Consider the following 23,183-nt stretch of genomic DNA (forward strand, 5'->3'; position numbering starts at 1 on the left):
TGGGAGCGAACAGGGCACGTCGCATGAGTGCACAAAATCTCAATTTTTACAACACTAAGAAGGCTCGACACAACGTGATACTTTACTCGAAGTATCACGTGGGTCTCTACACATGAACGCGAGCATTGAGAACATTGTTTGTGTACACAGATTTTAGTAAAAGCGAAAAGTTTGGAACAACTTACCGTGCTGTTAAACTGCGTCCCGCCGCCATATTGCCAGTCATGAGCAATCGATTTCAGAATGCGATTGAATGGACTCCATAGGACGCTACTTTTTCAACTACAGGGTCAATATTGTTTTTCACTTGAGACAAAACAACAAATTATCCGTGCATTTATATGGAACTATGCTTTAGGAGCTATCCATCTTTACTCTCCTTCCTCCTTATGTCGCATTCTGAGATCGATTGCTCATGACTGGCAAGATGGCGGCGGGACGCAGTTTAACAGCACGGTAAGTTGTTCCAAACTTTTCGCTTTTACTAAAATCTGTGTACACAAACAATGTTCTCAATGCTCGCGTTCATGTGTAGAGACCCACGTGATACTTCGAGTAAAGTATCACGTTGTGTCGAGCCTTCTTAGTGTTGTAAAAATTGAGATTTTGTGCACTCATGCGACATGCCCTATTCACTCCCATTCAAAGGCCAGTTTACCAGAAAACGAACATCTTAAATATCTTAAATGTTGCTCTTCAGTCATAAATATGCTTTTAAATGAAAGTTTGACTCGTTAACAACGAAAAAACACCCTAAATTCCGTTTTAGGGCGGAATTTCCCTTTAAAGACTGTTACATGAGTAGTAACACAAGTAAGTATGGACGCACAAAATAAAACGTGATTTTTTTAAGTGGTTTAAAAAATGAGAACTATATTTCCAGGCGGAAGAGCACTTAAATGCAGCACTTCGACCTCCATGCCCAAGGGCTGTCACAATGATTAAATAATTGTCTCATTGCAATTCTTTGACCTCATAGCATTGATTTCAGATCACCACAATGATTGCACATCTCTTTAAAAAACACAAGGGGGAGCTGCAGCACCTGTATAAATGAGACAGTATCAGATGGCGCTCTTTAACTGTCAGTGTAACGCGATACATTGCAAAGCTATTCAATACAGTGGAAAAAAATGCATTTAAAGAAATGTTGCAAAACTTAAAGTAGTATGATTTGTCAGGTAAAACATAAATTTCCAAAACAGCAATTCCAACTTTAGGGAAGTGAATGATGCTATTCTTAAGGATCTGGAAGGAATTTATTTTTTGCAGCAAAGATATGTGAATTAAATAATTACTTTTAAATATGTGTTATGAGTATTAATATTTACCGCCAGGTAAATCTTTCAAAATATTTAATTTAAATAATTATGACAACAATGTGTAAAAATTATTTCATGAACAAACAAAAAAATATATATATGAGAATTTAATGTCAAAGCAATAAAAAAGAGACAATAATAGTTTAGACTAGGGATGCTGAACAATTGGTCGCGATTGGTCGTTGGCGGAGTGAAAGTTTTTGTTCAATCATATGTGTGTGAACTGTGTATAATAAATTTGTATAAATAAATGTACACACATGCATGTATATGTTTTAGAAATGTTTACATGTGTATATACATTTGTATATTTATGTATAATTTATATTATATATAAATATAAATACTTAATATATAAAAAAAAAATTCTTAAAATTATACATGAATGTGTTCATATTTATATATATACATATTTATTATACACAGTTTACACACATGTGATGTAAACAAAAACTTTTATTCTGCTAACGATTAATCGCGATTAATTGTTTAGCATCCCTAGTTTAGTCAATTAACCGTCAGACGAATTTCATAATCGTGACAACCCTACCGTGCGCAGTAACATCATCACTCCTCACTACTCCCCCTCTCGCTCAAACTTCTGTCAATATTACTGCGCCTGAGGTCGAGTGCTACAAACTAAGTGCTCTTCCGCCATACAATATAGTTTTCATTTTTATCCGCTTAAAAAAGATCACGTTTTATTTTGTGCCACCATACTTACTCGTGTAACTACTCATGTAACAGTCTTTAAATAAGGAAAACATGGAAGTGTATGGTGGCTTCTAAATTCATCCCTGTTTGGATCCTAAGGAATGAATGGGGCTAGGCTAAATGCTAACACATTCATGACTCACTGTACAAAGATTAAGTGCACGCATTGAATGACGATAGGTATATATTAATTATTCTAAGTTGAGGTAAGAACATGGCAAAATATTGAAAAACGGTGGTGTTTTCCTTTAAATGCGGACACATACGTGACACCAACCCCCAGCCTCACAGTGGCTCAAATGTCTATCTCACACACACGACTCTGCACTGACGGGCATTTATCTCTAAATTTATAGAGTGCGGATAAGCGGGTCATGAGGAAGGCAAGCTGCAGGAGAGGTGACTTATAACCCATCAGCTGCTTATTTGTTATTAAACTGCAAAAGCCTGTCAGTGCCTAACCTCCGCACAACCCCATCTGTTTTCATTTTATTACTTATGCCATTTTTCCTACTTTTATAAGCGTGAAATTGTCTAATAGATAAAAAAATTGAGCATGCGTTACCGCGAAATGTTTTGTGTTTCGGTCTGTGCTTAAAGCGGCTTTCCAGTATAAAAACCTACAGAGGTTTGAAAATTCATATCGTTTCCATCAGCCCCCAATTATTGCTTGTGCCCTCACACCGCCCGTCTGGAGAATAGAAGCGGGGCGGAGTGCATTACTCGACAGATGGGCAGGTTTTAGATGCCTAATAATTACAAGCGCAAGACACAAAGAATGGGAAAATAAATCCTAACTTAGTTTTGACTTGAAGAGGCTAAACATCTGGAACTAATTGGATTAATGGATAAACAAGATAAATGGGTTTTAAGTGAGCACATAATGTTCTTTTTCCTGTAGTTGATTTCTTTTGCAGAGAAATAGCCGGTGTATTTCCTATGTTCAAAAATGCATTTATGGGTTCGTGTTGGGTCCATCCAGGCTTCCCATACCTTTCAAAATACTCCTCCTCTTTAATCATCCAGCTGAGCCACATTACCATCAACTGCTCCTGTTCTGGAGTACTGTAGAGAGAGACAACAACAGCAATGATCAAGCACCTGCGCTTTACTCTGAACATCAAAATAAACTGAACAATATTAAATCCGGGTTCAATTAAAGCTTAAGTGTGTCATTAGTTTTTTTTTATTCTGTATGTATTGACGTAAATATTGTAACCGGTGTCATAGCGTGAAAATCGTACTTTTCCCACGGTACTGCCATTTAGTGCAGAAAAAAAAGAAAGAGAAAAAATAATTGATTGCACAATTTCAACAAACCACCATTATGGTAAACAGTGTTTGCATAATTGTCGCATAATATGTCCCCTTTAAGGGGCACCTATTTTATTGCTAAAAAACAACATTATTTCGTCTATTTAGTATAATACAATGTGTTCGAGTGATTTCTAGTTAAAAAAACATTATTTTCCACATACCGTACACTGAAACAACGAACTTTTGGTGAAGTAATATATATTAGATGAACTCTTATAATTTCTACATAATAATTTTAACATTTATTGAGAACTAGATTTTCCTAAGTAAAATTATGATAAATACACAATTAATTCATGTAAAAAAAAGAACTGTGTGGGAATAGTAAGTCGTATTAGATATTTTCTTGTATTATTTAACTGTTTTATAGTCACTCCACATAGTCCTAAAATACTTAAGTAAATTTTAATCAAAAACTTTAGCAGATTCAAGTAAAAAAATCTTAGTTCATTTAACTTAAGAATATTAAATACATTAAACTAAAAAAATTCAAGTAAAATGTACTTAAATTTATTTCCACATGTTGTAAGGAATATCCACAATCCTTTGCGCCTGATTTTTTTAAGCTTTATCAAAGAATAAGAACTGATAAAAACTTTAACCACTTAAATATTTGTTAATAAAATGTCATAAAGGTTTAAGCTCTTATATTATTGATGTTGTTTTGTTGTAAATTATAATTTGTGAAGTCACCATTTAGGTGATCAGTGTTTCTTTACATGAACACTGTTTAGAACATTATATTGTATTTCTCTCCACAGTGCTGACAATACATGTCAAAAACGCAGTTTGTGTGCATTTCTTTTCAGAATCAAGTTTATTCAATGACTTATAGTCAGTCATGAATTTTGTGTTATAATGCCATTTACAACACTAAAAATAACCATAGTCCATAGAAAAGTCCATAAAACTATGTTAAAGAAAATATTTTTTATATTTAATATTTTTAGGACAGCAATGCTTCAATTTTCAAAAAAAAAAAAAACCTATCTAATAGACTTTACCTAAACGATTAAAATAAATCTAACTTCTAAAAAAAATTAAGTAACATTTACTTAATTATTTAACGTATGTTTTTCATGCATTATTAAGTAGATTTTATTTGATTTTAGTAGGTAAGTTGTACTTAAAAAAGCAGTACATTTTACTTAAAAACGTTCGTGCAAGTAAATTTTACAAGTTGTTTTTTTCAGTGTACATTTTTGTAGCTCCAGATTTCCATCTTTTCGTAAAACACACTGATTCATGTAAAAAACTAATTGAAAACTACTGTGCCCCTGATTGGCCAGCTAATCTGAACATTGTGACTGGCCTTAATAGCTCTGACGTCAGCCAGAAATGTGACGCTCCTTACCATGTTTGAAAAATTTGGTCACAATGCGATGCTAACAGGAGTTAACTTGCAGATTCCCGAAGTGGGAGGAATTATGATAATGTCCGCCTTTACTTAATCACCAATCCCAGGACTAAACTGTTGCCTACAATCTGTGTGTTTGTTGTAGTCCAAGAAAAGAGATTTACGTTGGAGATGATTTTTCACTTCATTGTTGACTTTGGGGTTTGTACCTTTTGCATATCGTTAACATGTACTAATACACACTTACACACCAAAGGAAATGTAAAAACGTGAATGGGATAATTGGTGCGCTTTAAAACATTGTTTGTTTGAATAACAGAACCAGTCCAATGCAGCAACAGTGCTCAGAAAATCAATTGGAAAACCCATTATTTTCTCATTTCGTTTGATGAGGCCAGTAATTCACAAAGTATACACTTTAAAATGAATTCAATGAAACTAAACAGCTTTAAACTGAATGAAACACAGTAACAGGAAGCTGGTTTAAGTTTGGAGCAATACAGCCACAGATGCTTCTTAATGCTAGATTTTAATAATGCATTCATCACTTATTTTGATGACGGGAGGTGAATGTATATGCACCTGACAAGTGTGGGAAACGCCAACAGTTTGCAGAAGGAAAGAGAGACAAAGCGCACTCCTGCAGGCGTGGCCGGCGGACGGCTGGTCATAAGTTGCAACAGTTGCTCCGCCTCTTCATCTGTGGGCCTACAGTGAGAAACCACATTAACCTTAATAACACACTTAAAGGGTAAAACTTAAAATATCACTGAAATCTGTGTGAGAAAATAATTGACATCACAATTGAGTTTCAATTTCAACAAACCACCATTATGGCGATCAGTGTTTGCATTTTATCAGCATATTTGCATTTAAACAGACACACTTAAAAACAGTAAATTTTTGCTCATACCTACAAAGTGGCAATTTTAACATGTATATAATATATAATAAATTATCTATATGGTATTTTAAGCTAAAACTTCACATACGTACTCTGAGGAATCCAAAGATTTATTTTACATCTTAAAAAAAGTCTTGTGAAATGTCCCTTTTAAAATCAGCCAGGTGCCAAACTATTTTTAATGGATCTTTAATGTGCATTGTCCTGTCACCTAATTGGTTTTAAGGAAGTTCTGCATAATTAGACTGCAGTTCATAGGTCACCTCACTCAATCAAGTTTTAATGGGGTCATTTGGATATGAACCAGGGGGTCTCAGGAATTGAAAAGTGGAACTAGTCCTAACTTGAGCTCAAGCACTGTGTAAATAACAGAACCACCACAAAAACAAGAAACACCCAAGTTAAGTTAGCTTAAGTACCAGTGATGACTTATTGTGGGATAGGCTTTACCACAACACCACAGAACCTCCATCAAACATTACATTGTCAACACCCGGACTGCATCACCCGTGTCGTACCTGAGCCCAGCGATGCCCATGAGTGCGCAGTACAGTCTCAGCAACGCACTGGCCTTCACCACATGTTCCTCCCGCAAGCCAGAGTACCCTGAGCCACTGTCTGTGTCCATATTGCTGTCGTTGGGAATGTGGGTACTTCGAGAACGAGGCAAGATGGCCACAAGCTCCAACAGCAGCTGCCTCCGCATCTGCCACAACACAGAGCTGCTCTCTCTTTTCCTCTGAAAAGTATGCGAGATGAAGAAACGATGTGAACATATTAATGTGTCTGTTACAAAAAAAGGAACGTCAAGAGCTTTAGTGCAACTAGATGTTTTTACCTGCTGACCGTTGCGAATGAACATACTGAACCAGGTGCGCACTTTTCCATTGGTGCCCAGCAGAAGGCCGCTGACGTAAGAAACCAAAGGACTGACCGCTTCATCTGCTATGTCTGGCTTATAGTCTAGGGTCAAAGCCACGCCCAGACCAGGGAGGTGACACTCCTCCACCTACGAAGGAACAGGAATTTTTGAAACTGCACATGGTGTGAACAGGTCTCAAAAGTTAATACAAACCCAATGCTAGTATGCAAAAGTTTGGTGCATGCACTAGCAACACAGTGCTGGTTAACTCGCAATCAGCTCTAATTAATGTATCAGTAACTTATTACTAAGCTTGACAGGTGATCTGATGGTGGAGACTCACCACCATAGCCCTGATGTTCAAAGCCTGGGAGGGGTTCATCTGACACAGCTGCCGGAGAGCTTCTGTCCTGCGTCTGCCACCAACGCTCTCCTCGTCCTGCCTTTCTCCATTCTTTATCAAACCCCTGCATACTGGAGGGATGAAGAAACAAGCACAGAGAAAGAACTAATTGTTAAAACCTACTGCTTAAAAATACGGACAAAAGACGATTACATTTTTCATACAAAGTGAATTACAAGCTATACATTTTATCAAAACATGTGTTCTTTGGGATTAAACCCAGAACCTCTTGCATAGAATCAATGCGCTACAAATTGAGCTACAGAAACACCTCTACACTACATGTGTCTCAATAAACAGTCAAAATGTCTGATAATTATTATTATTAATAATAATAATAGTTAACAGACAGTAGACAGGAGAAATGGGCTAAAATGAGGACACAAGCCAGATTTGAACCTGTATCTCCATATGAACACCAAGGTTAAAATGACTGAGCCATTGTTGACCCTTAAAGGAAAACACCACAGTTTTTCAATATTTTACTTTTTCCTACCTCAACTTATACAAATGAATACATACCTATCTTTTATCAATGCGTGCACTTTTAATCTTTGTACAGCGCCTCGTGAATGTGTTAGCATTTAGCCTAGCCCCATTCATTCCTTAGGATCCAAACAGGGATGAATTTAGAAGCCACCAAACACTTCCATGTTTTCCCTATTTAAAGATTGTTACATGAGTAGTTACACAAGTAAGTATGGTGGCACAAAATAAAACTTCTGTTTGGAGCCATAGGAATGAATGGGGCCAGGCTAAATGCTAACACATTCAAGAAGCTCTGCACAAAGATTAAAAGTGCACGCATTAAAAAAGATAGGTACGTATTAATTCATCTAAGTTGAGGTAAGAACATAGTAAAATATTGAAAAACGGTGGTGTTTTCCTTTAAAGGAGCAGTATGTATTATTGACGTCTAGAGGTTGAACTTGGTACAGAAGTATAAATTCTAAATATTAGAGAAATTTTTCCCTGCCCCCCTCCTCCTCAGACTCAATGCTCGCATCAGCTGCCAGACACCTACAGGAGCGAAACTGACCATTGAAAGCATTAAGCCTTAAACTCGAAGTTTATCTGCGAATCTTTACGTTTGCAATGTTTTTGTTGTTTGCACATTACAAACCCACTCGTGAGGATTTGTATAATTTACTCTGTGGCTCATTTTGATAGTTGCGCCCCTCAGAGGTCACATTTATGGGTCATTGCGGTCTCATTTAAAGGACCAGCGTAGGTTATTTAGCGGCATCTATGGGTGAGATTGCGAATTGCAACCAACAACTCAGTGCACAGCTCACACCTCACTCACGAAACGCATACAGTAGCCACCATAGGACAAACAAGTCATCGTTTGAGAAAACTAGAGATGGAACGTGATCAATAGAACGGTTTGTCTGTTTAGGGCTACTGTAGAAACATGACAGCGACTTCCATGTAAGGGGACCCTTGGTGTATGTAGATAAAAACGGCTCATTTTAAGGTAATTAAAACAATATAGTTAATTATGTAAGGTCTTGTATATGTTATGTATATTATATTGCATTTCTGCCAAGAGATCCTCATAAAAAGTTCAACATTGAACCTTTAAGTAACCGCAACAACTGGCAACCGAGCTGTCAATACACTTGACAATCACACAGACCAAAACTGATGTTCTTATGTTTTTAGAGAAACAATATGTGAACTTAGCATGTTTCCTAAATATCTACAAATATATTATTTTTTTATTCATTCAGTACAGTCAAAAACTTACATACAGCTACTTTAAACTCAAAAGCAATTCTTACAATGCATTCAAGCAGACGTCTTTAAATGAGCTTCTCTTTATTCTCCCTTAATTTCTTTCTGAATAAAAGCCTTTTATCCTAAAATAACAGCTATTTTGTTTTAACCACAGATGACAGTTTATTATGCAAAACAATTATAGAATTATGGACTCTTTTATGAGTGCTAGAATGATATTAGCTTCAATCACCTGTTATGAAAATCAGTCCGAGAAAAAAATGTGGTCACAATTGATGCTGCATCTGATTACAGATGATCTCTATAGACAAGCTCTTTCCTTTAATGATTCAGCCTTGAGCTCAATACTCTCCCAATGAAAGATCCTGTCTAGGTAATGAGTCCTGAGAATTGGCCATTCAATAATACGAAACGTTTCAAACTGGCTCTGAATGGAGCCTCACACAAATAAGCTATTGACTCACTGAGGACCTGATGAAAAGATACCAGAAGGCTCAGAGATGTTTTTATTTCCAGTTAGAATATCTCAGATGAGAACACACACACACACACATTCATATGTGCGTAAACACACGCATCCCCAATTTGCAAATAATCAGCAGCCAAACTCATCAAAATGGAAATTTGCTGCTTCTTGGATGATCATGAAACTGCCACATATGGCAGAAACGTCCAAGTCCAACTGAGAGTCGTGTAGTTTTAAACGGCATGGGGTTGAAAACAAAACATTTACGGCACTACTTCTGTTAGCGAATTGAAACATAGTATAGTAGCACTTCTTTCTTGAATTCATCACACCTCCATGCATTATTGCCATTTAAAGCAACACCAAAGAGTTTTTTTTACCTTAAAATAACGTTTCCAAAAAAGTTTCAGTCGTTCATCCACTCAAAACAGGGTGAACAGCACTTTCACATTCGCTTTGCAGCCCTCTATCGGCCAAAACCGTACTAAAGAAGTTTCCAACCGTCGGGTCGCGGGGTCCTGTAGTTTTGAGTGAAAACTACAAAAACTTGTTTTACGGCAGACCTACATTCCAATCAGAGCCAGCTATGCTGCAGTATTTGGTAATGGACAATTACGATTCTAACCTGTAGGAGGAGCAAAGAGCAAAAACTCTTTAAAGGTCGCTAAAAGTTAAAAATGAAAGTAAAATAAAAATATTACCAATAACTAATAACACATCTCACAATCCAGAAAACATGACTAATGATGTTTGCATACAGAGCACAAAAGTAAAAAAATAAATAAAACCTCACGTTTACACACTGCCTCTGAAACTTTTGTTTGTCATAAAAACAAACTGGGTTTAATTTTATGAATTTTTTGCATCTGTAGCAAGCATTTTGACAATTCAGAGCCACTGTACAAGCAAACGGCAAAATCCAGAGTAGCGTCTAACAAGTTGATTCACTTTGTCTTGCAGTACAAAGCATGGATCACAAAGAGACGGAATATAAAGACAGATTGTGGCAGATTTCAGAACGCCTTTGAAAACAGGAAGATAGGTAATGATTTTAAAACAAAGGGTGTATAAAAGATTATACAGCATTGTGCTCAAATTAACTAAGCTTGATGCTTATGTCATTCATCCATTTGTAGTAAACAGTACTAAAGGGGATCGCAGACGAGAGCTGCCGCCGGTGTGCATACAATTAAAAGATAATAATGTGTTCTGTTTTTTGATTCATGGCGTGACGCCAGGGTTTCCCGCAGCATATTTCAGTTAAGGCGGCCCGCCTAAGCTTGGAAACCCTACCGCCTTAACTGGGTCTTCAAAAAAAAAAAAAAAAAATTCGCTGCACAAAATGCCGTCAAGTGCATCTCTGAGAATAGCGCGTTCGCGTATCACACCGCATGTGGGGACGCACGCCACACGGCCGAAATGAGAAAGACGTGGTCCGGACCGTCACTGTCTGGAGGATAACTAGCCAGTAGATAAAACATCTCGGAGAATAGCGCAGACACGCTTCACACCGCGAGTGTGCACGCGCACCACACGGCCGAAATGAGATAAGACGTGGGCCGTCATGGAGGTTAGCCAGTTGATAAAACGCGTGTCCGTGAGAACTGTAAGTGGACTATGTTTTGGGGTTATTTAAACCTGTTATTGTATTAGTCTATAGTTCTTCTAATTTTAAAGGAAGTTAGCTGGTGATTTTGTTGTTTAAGCAACCTGCTAAGGTTTCACGTGCCTGTTGATTATATAATTGTTGAGCGCTCTTGCTCACTTTATTCATGTGCATTATATTTGCATGCTACAGTTACGCTCCTTTAAGATAATGTCATTAATAGAGGGAAATAATCAGTTTTTACAATGTTTGCGCTATCTATCATCGTTCGCCAGACGTTCTACAACATCTGCTTTAGTTTGTGTTTATTAACCCTTTAGTTTCACTTCATCACGCAGCTATTCCTATTAGAGGTAAAAACATTTAATTCATTAATAATGTAGTATGTGTTCATTTTTTGTCAAAGTTTCTTCAAAATTAAGTTTTATTTGAGTATTTTAAAAATAAATATTTTATTTATTTATTTTATTAAAATATTTTAATTTTCATCATGACACATACGCCACACCCCTTTGATTGTCACGCCCTTGGCCCCGCCCACTCGCCCAACCCTACCACCTTAACTAACAAATTTTCTGCGGGAGACCCTGCATGACGCCATGCTTCTTGTCCGGTGACTCCATTGCATTTTTTGAGAACTTAACGCCACAATATTTGGAAAAAAAAGCAAATGAACATAATTTGGCATTTGCTACATTTTCTAAGTGTGAGATATTACAAATATTTATCAGAAAAAAATCTAGAGCAAATCTAGACTTGATATTATCCATGAAGATTTAATTGGATCATGCAAACTTGGCTAATCTGTTGGCCAATATTATTCATCTGCACAGGCTTGGTTATATCAGTAGAAAATAAATTATATATATATTAGGGCTGTCAAAATTAACGCGTTAATAACGCGTTAACGCAAATTCATTTTAACGCCACTAATTTTATTAACGGAGATTAACGCAACGCGCAATTTCTGTTTGACCCTTGGTCCAGCCCATAGTTGAATGAACAGAGACGCAGACAAATGTGACTCTCTCTAAATGAGTAAAAGGTTTTCATAGAAATAAGAACATTAAGCAAATCGTCTACCAAATCCAATGCTCTAAATGCTCGTTGGACATCTGATATGATCTTTATTTATACGTCTGAGAGGTGTAACGTTACCGTCCTCCTAATGCTTAATCTAATACAAAGATGCGTCTCAATTCATTTTGGTTTCGCTTTTATGCATGACTTATAAAATAGACTGCAGGACTTGCTTGATGTTAAAAGAGTCATTAAGAGAGATAAAGTTCGGTACCTGATTAATGTTAAAGAGTTATTAAGAGCGACAAGACTCAAAAGCGATCCCCTTACGCTGACTGACTGATATCTGAAGCGCGTGCACACAGACGCGCGAGTGCGCGACCCGGATATATAGACATCTACACAAAATTACAGTTTTACAAATATCTGTTTTGATAAGAATTCACGCAGGTAGGCTCTATAATCTGTTATGTTTTTAGTAAATGTTTGGTTAACTGTTGGGTAAAAATATCTGATGTGTAACATTATATTAGATCACTTAGATTTTAAGCAGTCTGGATCAATGTCAATCAAACAAAAGGAAAAAAAAGTTGAACATACATTGATGATGTTTTTGCTTTGTGTGTGCTAAATCTATTAGTTTTACCAGTGATTTTAAGGTATTGATGTGGTAATATAATGTATGGATGGATGTGGAATTTTTTGTAGTAATTTGACTCTTTCAACTTCAAACACGTGTAGTTCTGTCATATTTTGTTATATTTCAACAAATCATGCATTGTTCTATGTGTTAATAGAGAATGTCAAAATATGAACAACTATTTTTTTTAAATTTGCTAATTCCAACTCAACTTGCCAGCACGGGTCACAAATGATGCAGCAGCAAACAAAAATGGAGAAAGAAAAATCTTCTGAAAGGGAAATTCATATACAAAACAATGGCTGGTGATTCTGTTAAAATGTAAACAGGCTGTTGTTAACAAACATTTGCTTAAAGCATCTATATATGTATATATGATTAGAATATTAAAAACCTGAAAAGTGTTAAATTAGGGTAAATTTCGAATGGATAAAAATGTGCGATTAATTTGCGATTAATCGCAGTTAACTCATGAAATCATGCGATTAATCTAGATTAATTTTTTTAATCTATTGACAGCCCTAATATATATATAAGAAATGGAGAAAGTTGAAGATATGAAATACAATTGACTGTTAGAATCTTAACCAAAAAGAACAGGTTCAGATATTAATAAAACAAACTTAGTGTCATCTTTACATGATGGTAAAGTTAAAGCAGGGTGCATGATCTCTGAAAGCCAATGTTGACATTTGAAATCACCTAAACAAACACCCCTACCCTAATAGAATCGGGACCTGCTTTTGATAGACCCACCCCAAACATACGCAACTCAGGAAACGATGTCGGTTAGTAGACATGCCCCTTACTGCTGATTGGCTACAAGTGTGTTTTGGTAGTCGGCCCGACTCCCTTTTCCAAAGTGTTTTTCAAAAATCATGCACCCCGCCTTTAAAAAATTAAACAATAATAAATGGTTATAAAGACCATTTATTGATCGTTTCTCCCACACTTAGAGTGCAATGGTGAAATTTGAGCATGTGATTGATGTACCTTCATTAAAGCTGTCTGGGACATTGGCTACCAGCAGACACAGGAACCACTCCCCGTTCTTCACGTGAAGCAGAGCTTCAGCCACCTCAATGATGGGAAGCAAGGAGGGCAGCTCTGCTTGGAGCAGACAATTTTTTCATATCAGCAAGCAATTTTTGTCGTAAAGGGCACATCCAAAATCCACTTTTACAAGATGTCTGAAAATAAATGCCTGTTGGCAGTGTGTGAACACAACAACCCTACATTGAAAACTAAAATTCACCTTCTCCTTTTTTATTCACATTAAACCAAAGCAGTCTCATTAGATATGCTGTTTAGATTATCTTGATAATGTGATGTCACACAAACAAAGCCCCGCCCACAGCCACTATCTGACATGTTAATCTTCCGTAAAATGTATATTTAATATACGTCTTAGACTGTACTCAAAGGAATCAGATCTATTTTTATCCAAAAGGGAGCTGTAGCTCATTTGCATTTAAAGGTACACACATGAAAATAGCGCTTTTTTGCTTTCACCCAAGTAGGAACATTTTATACTTGATATATAACAATCTGTGGGGTATTTTGAGCTAAAACTTCACAGAAACATTATAGGCACATCTGAGACATCTTGTAAAAATGGGCGTAATACATGTCCTTTAAACAGATTTACAACTTTACCTCCCAAGACAAGAGAGCTTTCATACTACACGCCATTTACCTGCTTGAAGGATGCAAAGGACATCAGCCACCTCCTCCAGGTACACAGAACTCTCAAAGAGCTCAGAGGACCTCAGGAAAAATTCTCCATTGGAGTCAGCCACCTATAGATCAGAGGAAAACATCCCTTCATGTGTGATATAATCAATGTTTTGCATTGATTTTAACACATAAATGAAGAGTTTGGGTCCAAAACGCGATAAACGCAAAAAAAAGTTACCGCCAAAAATCAGTATTGTATCTGGTCAGTCTTAAAAAGTAAATTCTAAATTTTACATAAAATCCAAAATCCGCCGTCTTATTCTGTCATCTTTTCTCCCTTTCTTCACAAAACGCATTAAACGCCAGTCCTCCTTCTCTGCAGAATGCAATAAATCCGCTCAACAATTCACAGCATACCATTCCACACATTGTAAACAACAATGGTGGCGCGGAATACACACGGAATCCTAGTTTTCCAAATCTATTTTGTACTTCGTGATTACCAAACAAACAAAAACAAAATAATACTTTTGATGGCATTGCTAAACCTGTGGTGGTTTTCTGTAGCGGGAAAGAAACGTAAGCCATCACAATCAAATATTTTACGCGAGAGGCACTTGGAAGACGGAAAAATGACGGCTGTTGCTTGTTCTCCTGACAGCATCAAGCTTCTCTCATGCTAACACATTCAGCCCAGGGGATCCTATGAAAAACTTTCCATAATTTTACTCAAAGCCAGCAAAAATCGAGCAGAACCAAAACATTTCACAGCTGATCGCTGTCAAAAAAGTTAATCAACAACGTCCCAAAAATTACAGTGTTCTTAATATGACATAGTAAGTGTTTTGATTAATGCCATTAATGTTTATTTTTTATCAGTGTATATCACTAGTCAACTAAATATATAAATAACATGGCAAAGATGAATGCACATTTATATACTGATTCAATAGATTTAAAGCATTTTGAAAAAAAAACTTGTCATTGATTTATTTCATTTTGTAGAAAAAAATCATCTGTTTTTGTAATAAATCTTTGAAAATCAAATTATGGATTTGAATTTTTTATGTTTTTATAACCTAAAGATGCTATGTGAAGGTTTGTAACAGAAAGTGGCTTTCATCTTTCTTGGTATAGAAAACACATTTTTATTGAAATTAGTCAAAATGGATTTATTGCGTTTTGGAACCAAACTCATATTGAATCTTTGAGAAACAAAACACCTTTAAAATTATATTTAGATGTTCTGAAATGGAAAAATCAGTTTATAAAGTCTTAATTTTTTTAATATAACTAACTCTCTCTTTCAACAGGTATTGTTTCGGAATTGTGAAAACATGTAACTTGGTATAAGCACTTATCTGTATTATTGCCTTGATTTGCCTTGAAGTCGCTTTGAATAAATGCGTGTGCTAAATGCCTAAATGTAAATATTTACAATCAGATAAACTAATTTTTAGATGCAAGAGTAATAAAAGACATTGAACCTTGTTTATAATGGCCAGTAGCTCACTGAGAGCCAGTCGAAGTCTCCTAAGAGGATCACTATGTTCAAACTCCAGAGTCAATCCATGCTGCAGCTGAGAGATCAAGATGCTTTCAGTGTTAGAGCCTCCAGCCTTATGCCTGCAGGGAAGACAAATTTCAGTATAAAGGAACCGGATCTTAAAATATTACAACACTGTAGCTTATAATCATAGGCTGTTTTAAAACCCTGAAAGGTAGACATTCATTTTGGGCATCAAAAGCACATTCTATGATGTCTAAATAAGAAGTAAATATGATCTCATAAGCCATTGTCTTCACATTAGGCTATGCCACAAAAACTTAAGAAGTGTTTAACAGACCACTAGATTACACTCCTAAAAACAGTTTTTTAATAGCAGCTAATAAATCTACCGGTGCCCAAACAAAATCAATCATCAGATATGTAAACAATCACATTTCAACATCCACAAGTCAAACCTTTGACTCAAATTCAATACACAAGAAAACGTCTACCCACCTGAGCTGCAGCTCTTTTCTAGCGTCCTGCTCCAGAGCATGGAAATCCACAGACAGCAGGGCTACTATAGAGTTCACCGCTTCCACCCCGGACAGCAGTCGCAGGATGAGCTTCTTGTCTTGCGCCCAGGCGTTGCTTTGATCAGCAGGGGCGCAGAGAGCCATCCTCACCAGACAGGGCAGAAGAAGCCGCAGCTCGGGATCACTCAGAGCTGCCAGTCTGGCCACATCTACCTTCTGCATGGCCTCAAAGGCATACGGGCTCACAAACTGAAGACAGGCACTGTCTGCCATTCTGCTGGGTGGAAAGAAAAAGTAGACGAGAATAAAGAAATAGCAGATAGTTAAGGCACCTGTAGCTTTACATAGGAAAACAGATGTTCTTCTAGCTCAAATGGTTATAGGTTCGATCCCTAGGGAAAATAGATACTTGATAAATTGAATGCACTGTAAGTAGGTATGTTGCTAACTCCGCTGTCGCGGCTGACTTTTTGGTTCCGCTCAACGAAATTCAAGATTTCCTCAGGCGGAGCACGGTGTTGTGGAAAATAATGCATCTGCTGGTTTGTTGATGGCAAAATTTCTGAGTTTTTATTGTTAACACCTGCGGAAGAAGCATAGGTACCTTCTCGTTTTCAGTCACCACCTTTCATGTTTAACTACTGGCCGTGCACGCTCGCCAAAGTCTGGTGTTTATAAAATCGTGGTTGTTTTTGCTGAAGTTGAGTAAAGACATTCTTGAAATTATAATAAATTTGAACGACGACCACGGGAGTTTTACCACCCCCAAAATCTGCTTGAATGGACAAAGAATGTGAAGCAGACGTATAGCCATGTAGTAGATGTCTGTTTATATGTTATTTGGTGTAACAGTAGTAACAGTTTATCTTAAAAGATTCAGGTCAATATCTCAAAAATTTAAAAAAAGTTATAGCAAAAAACTTTATAATTTTCATGATTCGGTCACACATTTTCTTGAATTTTAATGGAAAACATGGCCAGTATTTTGTTATTCTTGAACCCATAAACATGATCTTGGTCTCATTTAAAAGCTTTTTTCAAGCTCTTTCTATCCGAACAACTAGTTTTAGCATTTAACCATTTTGAAAATTTTAGCAACATACCTACTGTAAGTGATAAATAAAATAACATTGTGAAGTGACACTGTATGTGATTGTTATTACTATAAAATCATAATAAATACATTATTGGATATCCTTTAAATAGTATATATAGATTTTTTGAATACATCTTTATTTTTGTATACTTTCTTTGATGACAGATGTGACTAATATCCACACTAATTGACTAAACTAAACAACAATACCACCGGGTTTTGGACAGCCCCCTGTTAAGTAGCTACTCTGTGAACACTGTGGTACATTAATATGGTAATGGTTAAATACCTCAGTATAAGGTGTTACCAGTTACTCATTTCTAACTTTTTTTTTCTTTTTTTAAAAAGTGGTGGGTTACTGCATTTTATATGTGGAGAATTGTAAACATAATTTATTGCAAAAATTTTGATAAATGTCAGATGGCTAATAACAAGGTTAAACGTAGTTAACTTTGCTTTTTGTGCATTTATTAAAATATGCATTAATTATTAAATTATCTTTAATAAAAATTCACCGCGTTAATGCTTTAAAAGTCCAATTTAAAACCTTTAAATGCACCTAGTATGTATGGGGTGTATTGAATGTATGATATACAACACTGCCTGCTATCTACTAATGTGTAACTTGTGCTTAACTGCTATAGATTAAATTAGTAGCTTAAAAAATATAACAAAAGTGTATATGCATCATAAAGGAGCCTTAAAGCGAGCAGTTGTAATCTTACCTGGAGTTTACCGGTACAGCTGGTTACAATGAAAACACACACCCCGGTAAGGCCCGAGAGGCCACGGTCTTTTGTGATTCTCACGCCCACAGGAAGTTGAGGTTTGTCGGTGTAGGACAATTTAACTCACCGTGTAGCTAACAGGCTAGCTACTAGCGTTACCCCGCTAATCAAGACATCCATTGATCAAGCTAACCGTTAAAATGCTGTAATAAGAGTGATTGTGCCTCAGTAACCAACGTATGTTGTATTAAACACGATATGTCCGTTAAACGTTTTACAGATAACAAGCTAAAATGTCGTTTAGTTAATGATTTTAGCACGAGCCCTCATCCGCTCTGCTGTGTACATGAGAGACGGACTCTTGCTGTGTTTCAAAACCTAGTGAACCGCCTACCGACTACACTACTACCCAGACAGTTCAATATTAGGACACGTTAAAATGTTAAGTACTGTATAAGACGCATTGTAAAAAAAGAGCTATAATAACATTAAAAAAAATAATAAACTGAAGTGTTCATAATTCCCAGAGGCGGACACTACTTAAAAATGTACGTTTATGTAGAAAGTAAAAATACTTAAGTATATCGTATTTTATACATTCTAAAGCATGTTATCATAATTTTAACTTCACTACATTTCATAATTTCAAGTTTTTGGTTTATATTTAATATTTAAGTACATATAGTATTTTTTTTTACTTTTACTTAAGTAAAAAGTACTTTTGTACTTTTACTCAAGAAAAGTAAAAGTACACAATTTTTATGTAATTAGGTATTTAATAAATTTTAATATGCAATATAAAGGAATACACAGTATGATTCTACGCTTTAGAATGTAGTGACATTTTTTTTAGTAAAGTAAATTTTTCCCAAGACAGACACTCTGATAAAGCACAGATGCTTGGAAAATGTACTTAAAATATTCAAGTAGTGTTCACCTCTGATGATTCCTATAAAATGCTGGTTTTACACCATTACCAGAAAAAAAAGGGTAATATTTCTTATATATCGTTACATTATTATATGGTAGTTCATAAAAAATAAATTCACAAATAGGTAATGCTTATATATGTTTTATCATTTTTAAGAACAATATTTGAACCCTTATTAAAAATAAGGTATTGGCCATGAATATGGTAGCCTAAACTTTATAAACTAGTTATTGAAGATTTGGTAAATTGTGGCTAAATTGTGGTAGTTGGAAATTAACTTATGAATATAAATTATAGAAAAATATATATAGACATGGTGTAGCTTGTGAAGACTCATCTATGCATTGTAAACTGAGTCCTTTCCATTGTGTGCATAACAGATTTGCATTTGAAAAGTGTGTAGACTTGGTTTGCAATGTAAGAGAAATCCCCGGGTCATTGAATATCAGCATACAGTTTATTCTGAACAGAGTAAGATACAAGAAATAGATCTTTCTCTGTGCACAAACACTGCATTTCCAACAGGCATCCAGATTCACTTTTAAAATCCATTTACACCACACATTTCTTTGTCATATTCAAAGAAAAGTGATTTGGATCTACTTAAAAATGGTGCAAACAGTAGTGCCAATTATGGACGGCAAGGTGAGGTAAAGTGGATGAACTTTAAACATATTATAGGGTCTTCATTAGCCACTTATGATTTTAATGAAAGCCGCACATGTCCATCATTACGATCAGATTTCACATCCAAATAAACACAAGCACATGAAAAATGAATTGAGTCTTTTTATTCCTAAAACAGAAGCAGTGCCACCCAAGGCTGGTGCGGCATTCATATATAATTATTTATATATTGCAGTTTTTCGTTTTTGTGTCTAAATGTGTGGTATAAAATACAATATACGACAATGTACCTCTTTATTTTTAAACACAGTGAACTTCATTGCTGTACAAGTCCCGTGCAGCTAAAGTTTAGCTACAATTGTATCCACACGCAAAGGCGTGGACAGAAATCCCCCGTCCGGTCTTCTCTGTACATCGCGACAATACAAATAATCTGTCTCCCTTACAAAAAATAATACTCTAAAAGCATCCTACTGCAACTTTATTTTATTCACCTTTTTAGTGGGTTTTTGTTTCTTGGTTTTTGTAATTAAGACGATTACATATATTTTTGACCAATTGCTTTAAAGCAGGAAGGCGATACAAACCTTCTAGAACTTTTTATATATAAAAGAGGTTAAGAAATCAGACAAATTATACATTTAAAAACTTACAATAAATAAGACAGATGCAGGCATTTCATTTGGATATAACTCCATCCAAAAGAAACAGGGAATAAGAGGTCTTAAAACCAAAAATTCATTCTCTTATTTTCGTAGAGCTCATGTCCCTCTTTCCATCAGATTCTATACAAATAACTTCTCCATACACATTGATTAAAAAACTGGCCGAATCCACGGTCGCCACATGAAATCGTCATAGTAACAGGGATTGAGATCACTCCATCAGTCAGCACTTTCATTTTCCTTCTGCCTTTTCTTTGGCCTCCACACCTGAAAATTCATTCAAGGCCTCCTTTACCGAATCCTTTCTCTCTTTCTGAGTGAGTGTTATAACACCAGAAGCTTGATTCTCCTCCACAGTGCTGGGTCTCAGGTGTAGTGACTGCCTACCCAGATCATCTCCATTATAACTCATGTACATATAAAGTCCAGCACTGTAGTTATATCTCTTGGTTTTAAATAGATCCCTCTGGAGTCCACCTTTTCTTCTCTCTCCTCTTCTGATCCCTGATAAGGTCTTGTTCGCCGTTTGTTATAACATGGTCATGATAAAGTTGTACATTTGATTGAGCACCACAAAATGTATGGGCAGGCAGGAGCGGCGGTCCTGGGTCGCAGGGTCACATGTCAACCAGGAAAGGGCATTGTACTGCTCCAAAACAAATCTGCAAAGCAGAAATTTGTGTCAATTAAAATCAGAACCGTTAAAGGACAGATGACACAAAATAAGTGTTTTTAATGTGGTTGCTAAATGCACTATAACTCTTTTCCCGCAATTGACAAGTTATCTCGAGTTATCTTGTCAATAAAGAGAAAACATTTGCATTAAAAAAGAAACGTGTTCCTGATGAATTTTTATGTTAATCTGCAATATCGCTATTATCCACACTTACCCAATTTAGGGAAAAACTGAAGCCAAAACATTATTTACTGATTTTAAATTCTGTGTATGTTTTGATAATCATTCTGAATTGGATCTCTAACAAATTCCTTCACAAAAATGCAATTATTTCAGCTTTTTGCTAAAAAAATATTTTTAAAGAAAAATATCCATATTTAAGAGTTTATAAGCAGAGCAAAAAAAAATAGGTACACTCTAAAAAAACAAACGGTGCTATATAGCACCAAAACTGTTGATTTGAATCGTAACCATAGAAGAACCGTTTTTAGTGCCATATAGCACCGGTGAAGCACCTGTGTAGAACCATATAGGGGCCATATAGCACCACTATAGCACCACATTTGGTTCTACATAGCACTATATGGTTCTACACAGGTGCTTCACCGGTGCTATATGGCACTAAAAACGGTTCTTCTATGATTACGAGCAAAGAACCACTTTTGGTGCTATATAGCACCGTTTGTTTTTAGAGTGTATGATGAAACACCCCCCCCCATTTTGTTTGTTTATTGTTTGTTTGAAAGCAGAGGGTCTGTTCTTTCATTTGATATATTTGTATGTTTATATATTTTTAGAAGAAAATTTTCCTGAAAGACATTTGGTTAAACTTTTGTGAAAATCACAACAAATGTTGGCGGGCAACTTTAAAAAAAAAAAAACTGTAAAAAAAGTTTCTCAAAACTTTACACATTTTTGAGTTAACTAATATTTTTAAATCAAATCTTTCTTTAATTCTTTATTCGTCATGCCATTCCAGCATCTATGTCTATATTCATGGCGAGAACCGGTTAATCTATACACAAATTGATGCACTTAAATTAATACATAAACAAGTTGGGGAGGAGCAATTTGTCATCTTCAATTCACCTAACTTGCATGTTTTTTTTTTGGCTGTGGAAGGTACCACGCTGACATGGGGAGAACATGCGAACTACACACCGAAAGTCCTCAAACCAGAGACCTTCTTGCTGTAAGGCAACAGTGCTACCCACTAAGCCACTGTGCCCCCCCCCTTAAAGGATTAGTCAATTTTTTTTTTAATTTCAGATAATTTACTCACCACCATGTCATCCAAAATGTTGATGTCTTTCTTTGTTTGTTCAGTCGAGAAGAAATTATGTTTTTTGAGGAAAACATTCCAGGATTTTCTCATTTTAATGGACTTTAAGGGACCCCAACACGTAACAGTTTTAATGCAGTTTAAAATTGCAGTTTCAAAGCATAAGGGTCTTATCTAGCAAACGACTGTCATTGTTGACATTGTTGATGTTTTAAACTACAACTTCTCGTATACCTCACGCAGTACCTCATCACGTCAAGAGGTCACAGATGACGTATGCCAAACTACACCCCAGTGTTTACAAGTGTGGAGAAAGAGGACCGTTCCGACGTTGTTTTATGTGGAATGATAATAATTAAGTCTTTGTGTCAGTTTATTGTTTAAAATTGTCCGCAAATGTGCGTTTCATGTATGCAACACGTGACCTTTCCACGACATTACGCAATTACGTGAGGTCCTCTGGCGCGTCACAGGACGGAGATAGATGAAAATTTTTGGTTTAAAAGTGCATAGTTTTTATTTTTCTTGTCAAAAATGACAATCGTTTTGATAGATAAGACCCCCATGCCTCGCCTGAGATCGCCTAGAGTCCTCTGAAACTGCAATTTTAAACTGCATTAAAACTGTTCTCGACTGAACAAAGAAAGACATCAACATTTTGGATGACATGGTGGCGAGTAAATCATCTGGATTCTTTTAAGAAAATTGACTAATTCTTTAAGTCAAATCAACTCAAAATTTTAAGGCAACCAGGTAACTTATAAATCCTTTATTTACAGTGTAGATACTACATCAGCCATTAAAAAAAAAAATTGTGACAGCAACATCATGCATACCTGAGAACATCAGAGGTCTGATTGGAGTCCAGAGGATGAGAGTGTTTGCTGTGCAAGAGTTCATCCGATTGCACTGAAGACACATGGAGGTGTAAAGAGGCCTAAAATGACAAAGCGAAGGGAAAGTTTAGTCCTGTTACAAAACCCTTCACTTCACACTATGCTTAACAAGATACAAAGCAGAGTATCTCTTTTCATGGTTGTGTCCTGTTATGGATTAGAATGACAAGCCTACTAATGCATAAGCAATGCCAATAGCACTAAAACTTCGGCTTAAATTTCTATTATT

At 36.0% G+C, this 23,183-nt stretch overlaps 2 protein-coding genes across 3 annotated transcripts in view; both read right to left on the minus strand.

Moving 5' to 3' along the window:
• ints2 (integrator complex subunit 2) overlaps nt 1-18,285 on the minus strand; it is a 35,881-nt gene extending 17,596 nt beyond the window's left edge. The window contains exons 1-10 of one of the 2 annotated variants that reach the window (XM_055208388.2): nt 17,875-18,285; nt 16,034-16,327; nt 15,516-15,654; nt 14,048-14,150; nt 13,345-13,458; nt 6,820-6,950; nt 6,453-6,623; nt 6,133-6,353; nt 5,293-5,418; nt 3,030-3,101 (exon numbers count right to left, since the gene is read on the minus strand). In XM_055208388.2, the coding sequence (XP_055064363.1) occupies nt 3,030-3,101; nt 5,293-5,418; nt 6,133-6,353; nt 6,453-6,623; nt 6,820-6,950; nt 13,345-13,458; nt 14,048-14,150; nt 15,516-15,654; nt 16,034-16,326 (1,370 nt within the window). In that variant the 5' untranslated portion in view covers nt 16,327; nt 17,875-18,285. Of the gene's footprint in view, nt 1-3,029; nt 3,102-5,292; nt 5,419-6,132; nt 6,354-6,452; nt 6,624-6,819; nt 6,951-13,344; nt 13,459-14,047; nt 14,151-15,515; nt 15,655-16,033; nt 16,331-17,874 lie in introns of both variants that reach the window. The other variant, XM_055208389.2, reaches the window with a different exon arrangement.
• Nucleotides 18,286-19,584: 1,299 nt separating this feature from the next.
• med13a (mediator complex subunit 13a) overlaps nt 19,585-23,183 on the minus strand; it is a 70,757-nt gene continuing 67,158 nt past the window's right edge. Inside the window, exons 29-30 of the mRNA XM_073874289.1 lie at nt 22,895-22,995; nt 19,585-20,762 (exon numbers count right to left, since the gene is read on the minus strand). Of these exons, the coding sequence (XP_073730390.1) occupies nt 20,630-20,762; nt 22,895-22,995 (234 nt within the window). The 3' untranslated portion in view covers nt 19,585-20,629. The remainder of the gene's footprint in view (nt 20,763-22,894; nt 22,996-23,183) is intronic.

Source organism: Misgurnus anguillicaudatus, chromosome 12 (genome assembly GCF_027580225.2).
Source record: "Misgurnus anguillicaudatus chromosome 12, ASM2758022v2, whole genome shotgun sequence".
NCBI lineage: Eukaryota > Metazoa > Chordata > Actinopteri > Cypriniformes > Cobitidae > Misgurnus > Misgurnus anguillicaudatus.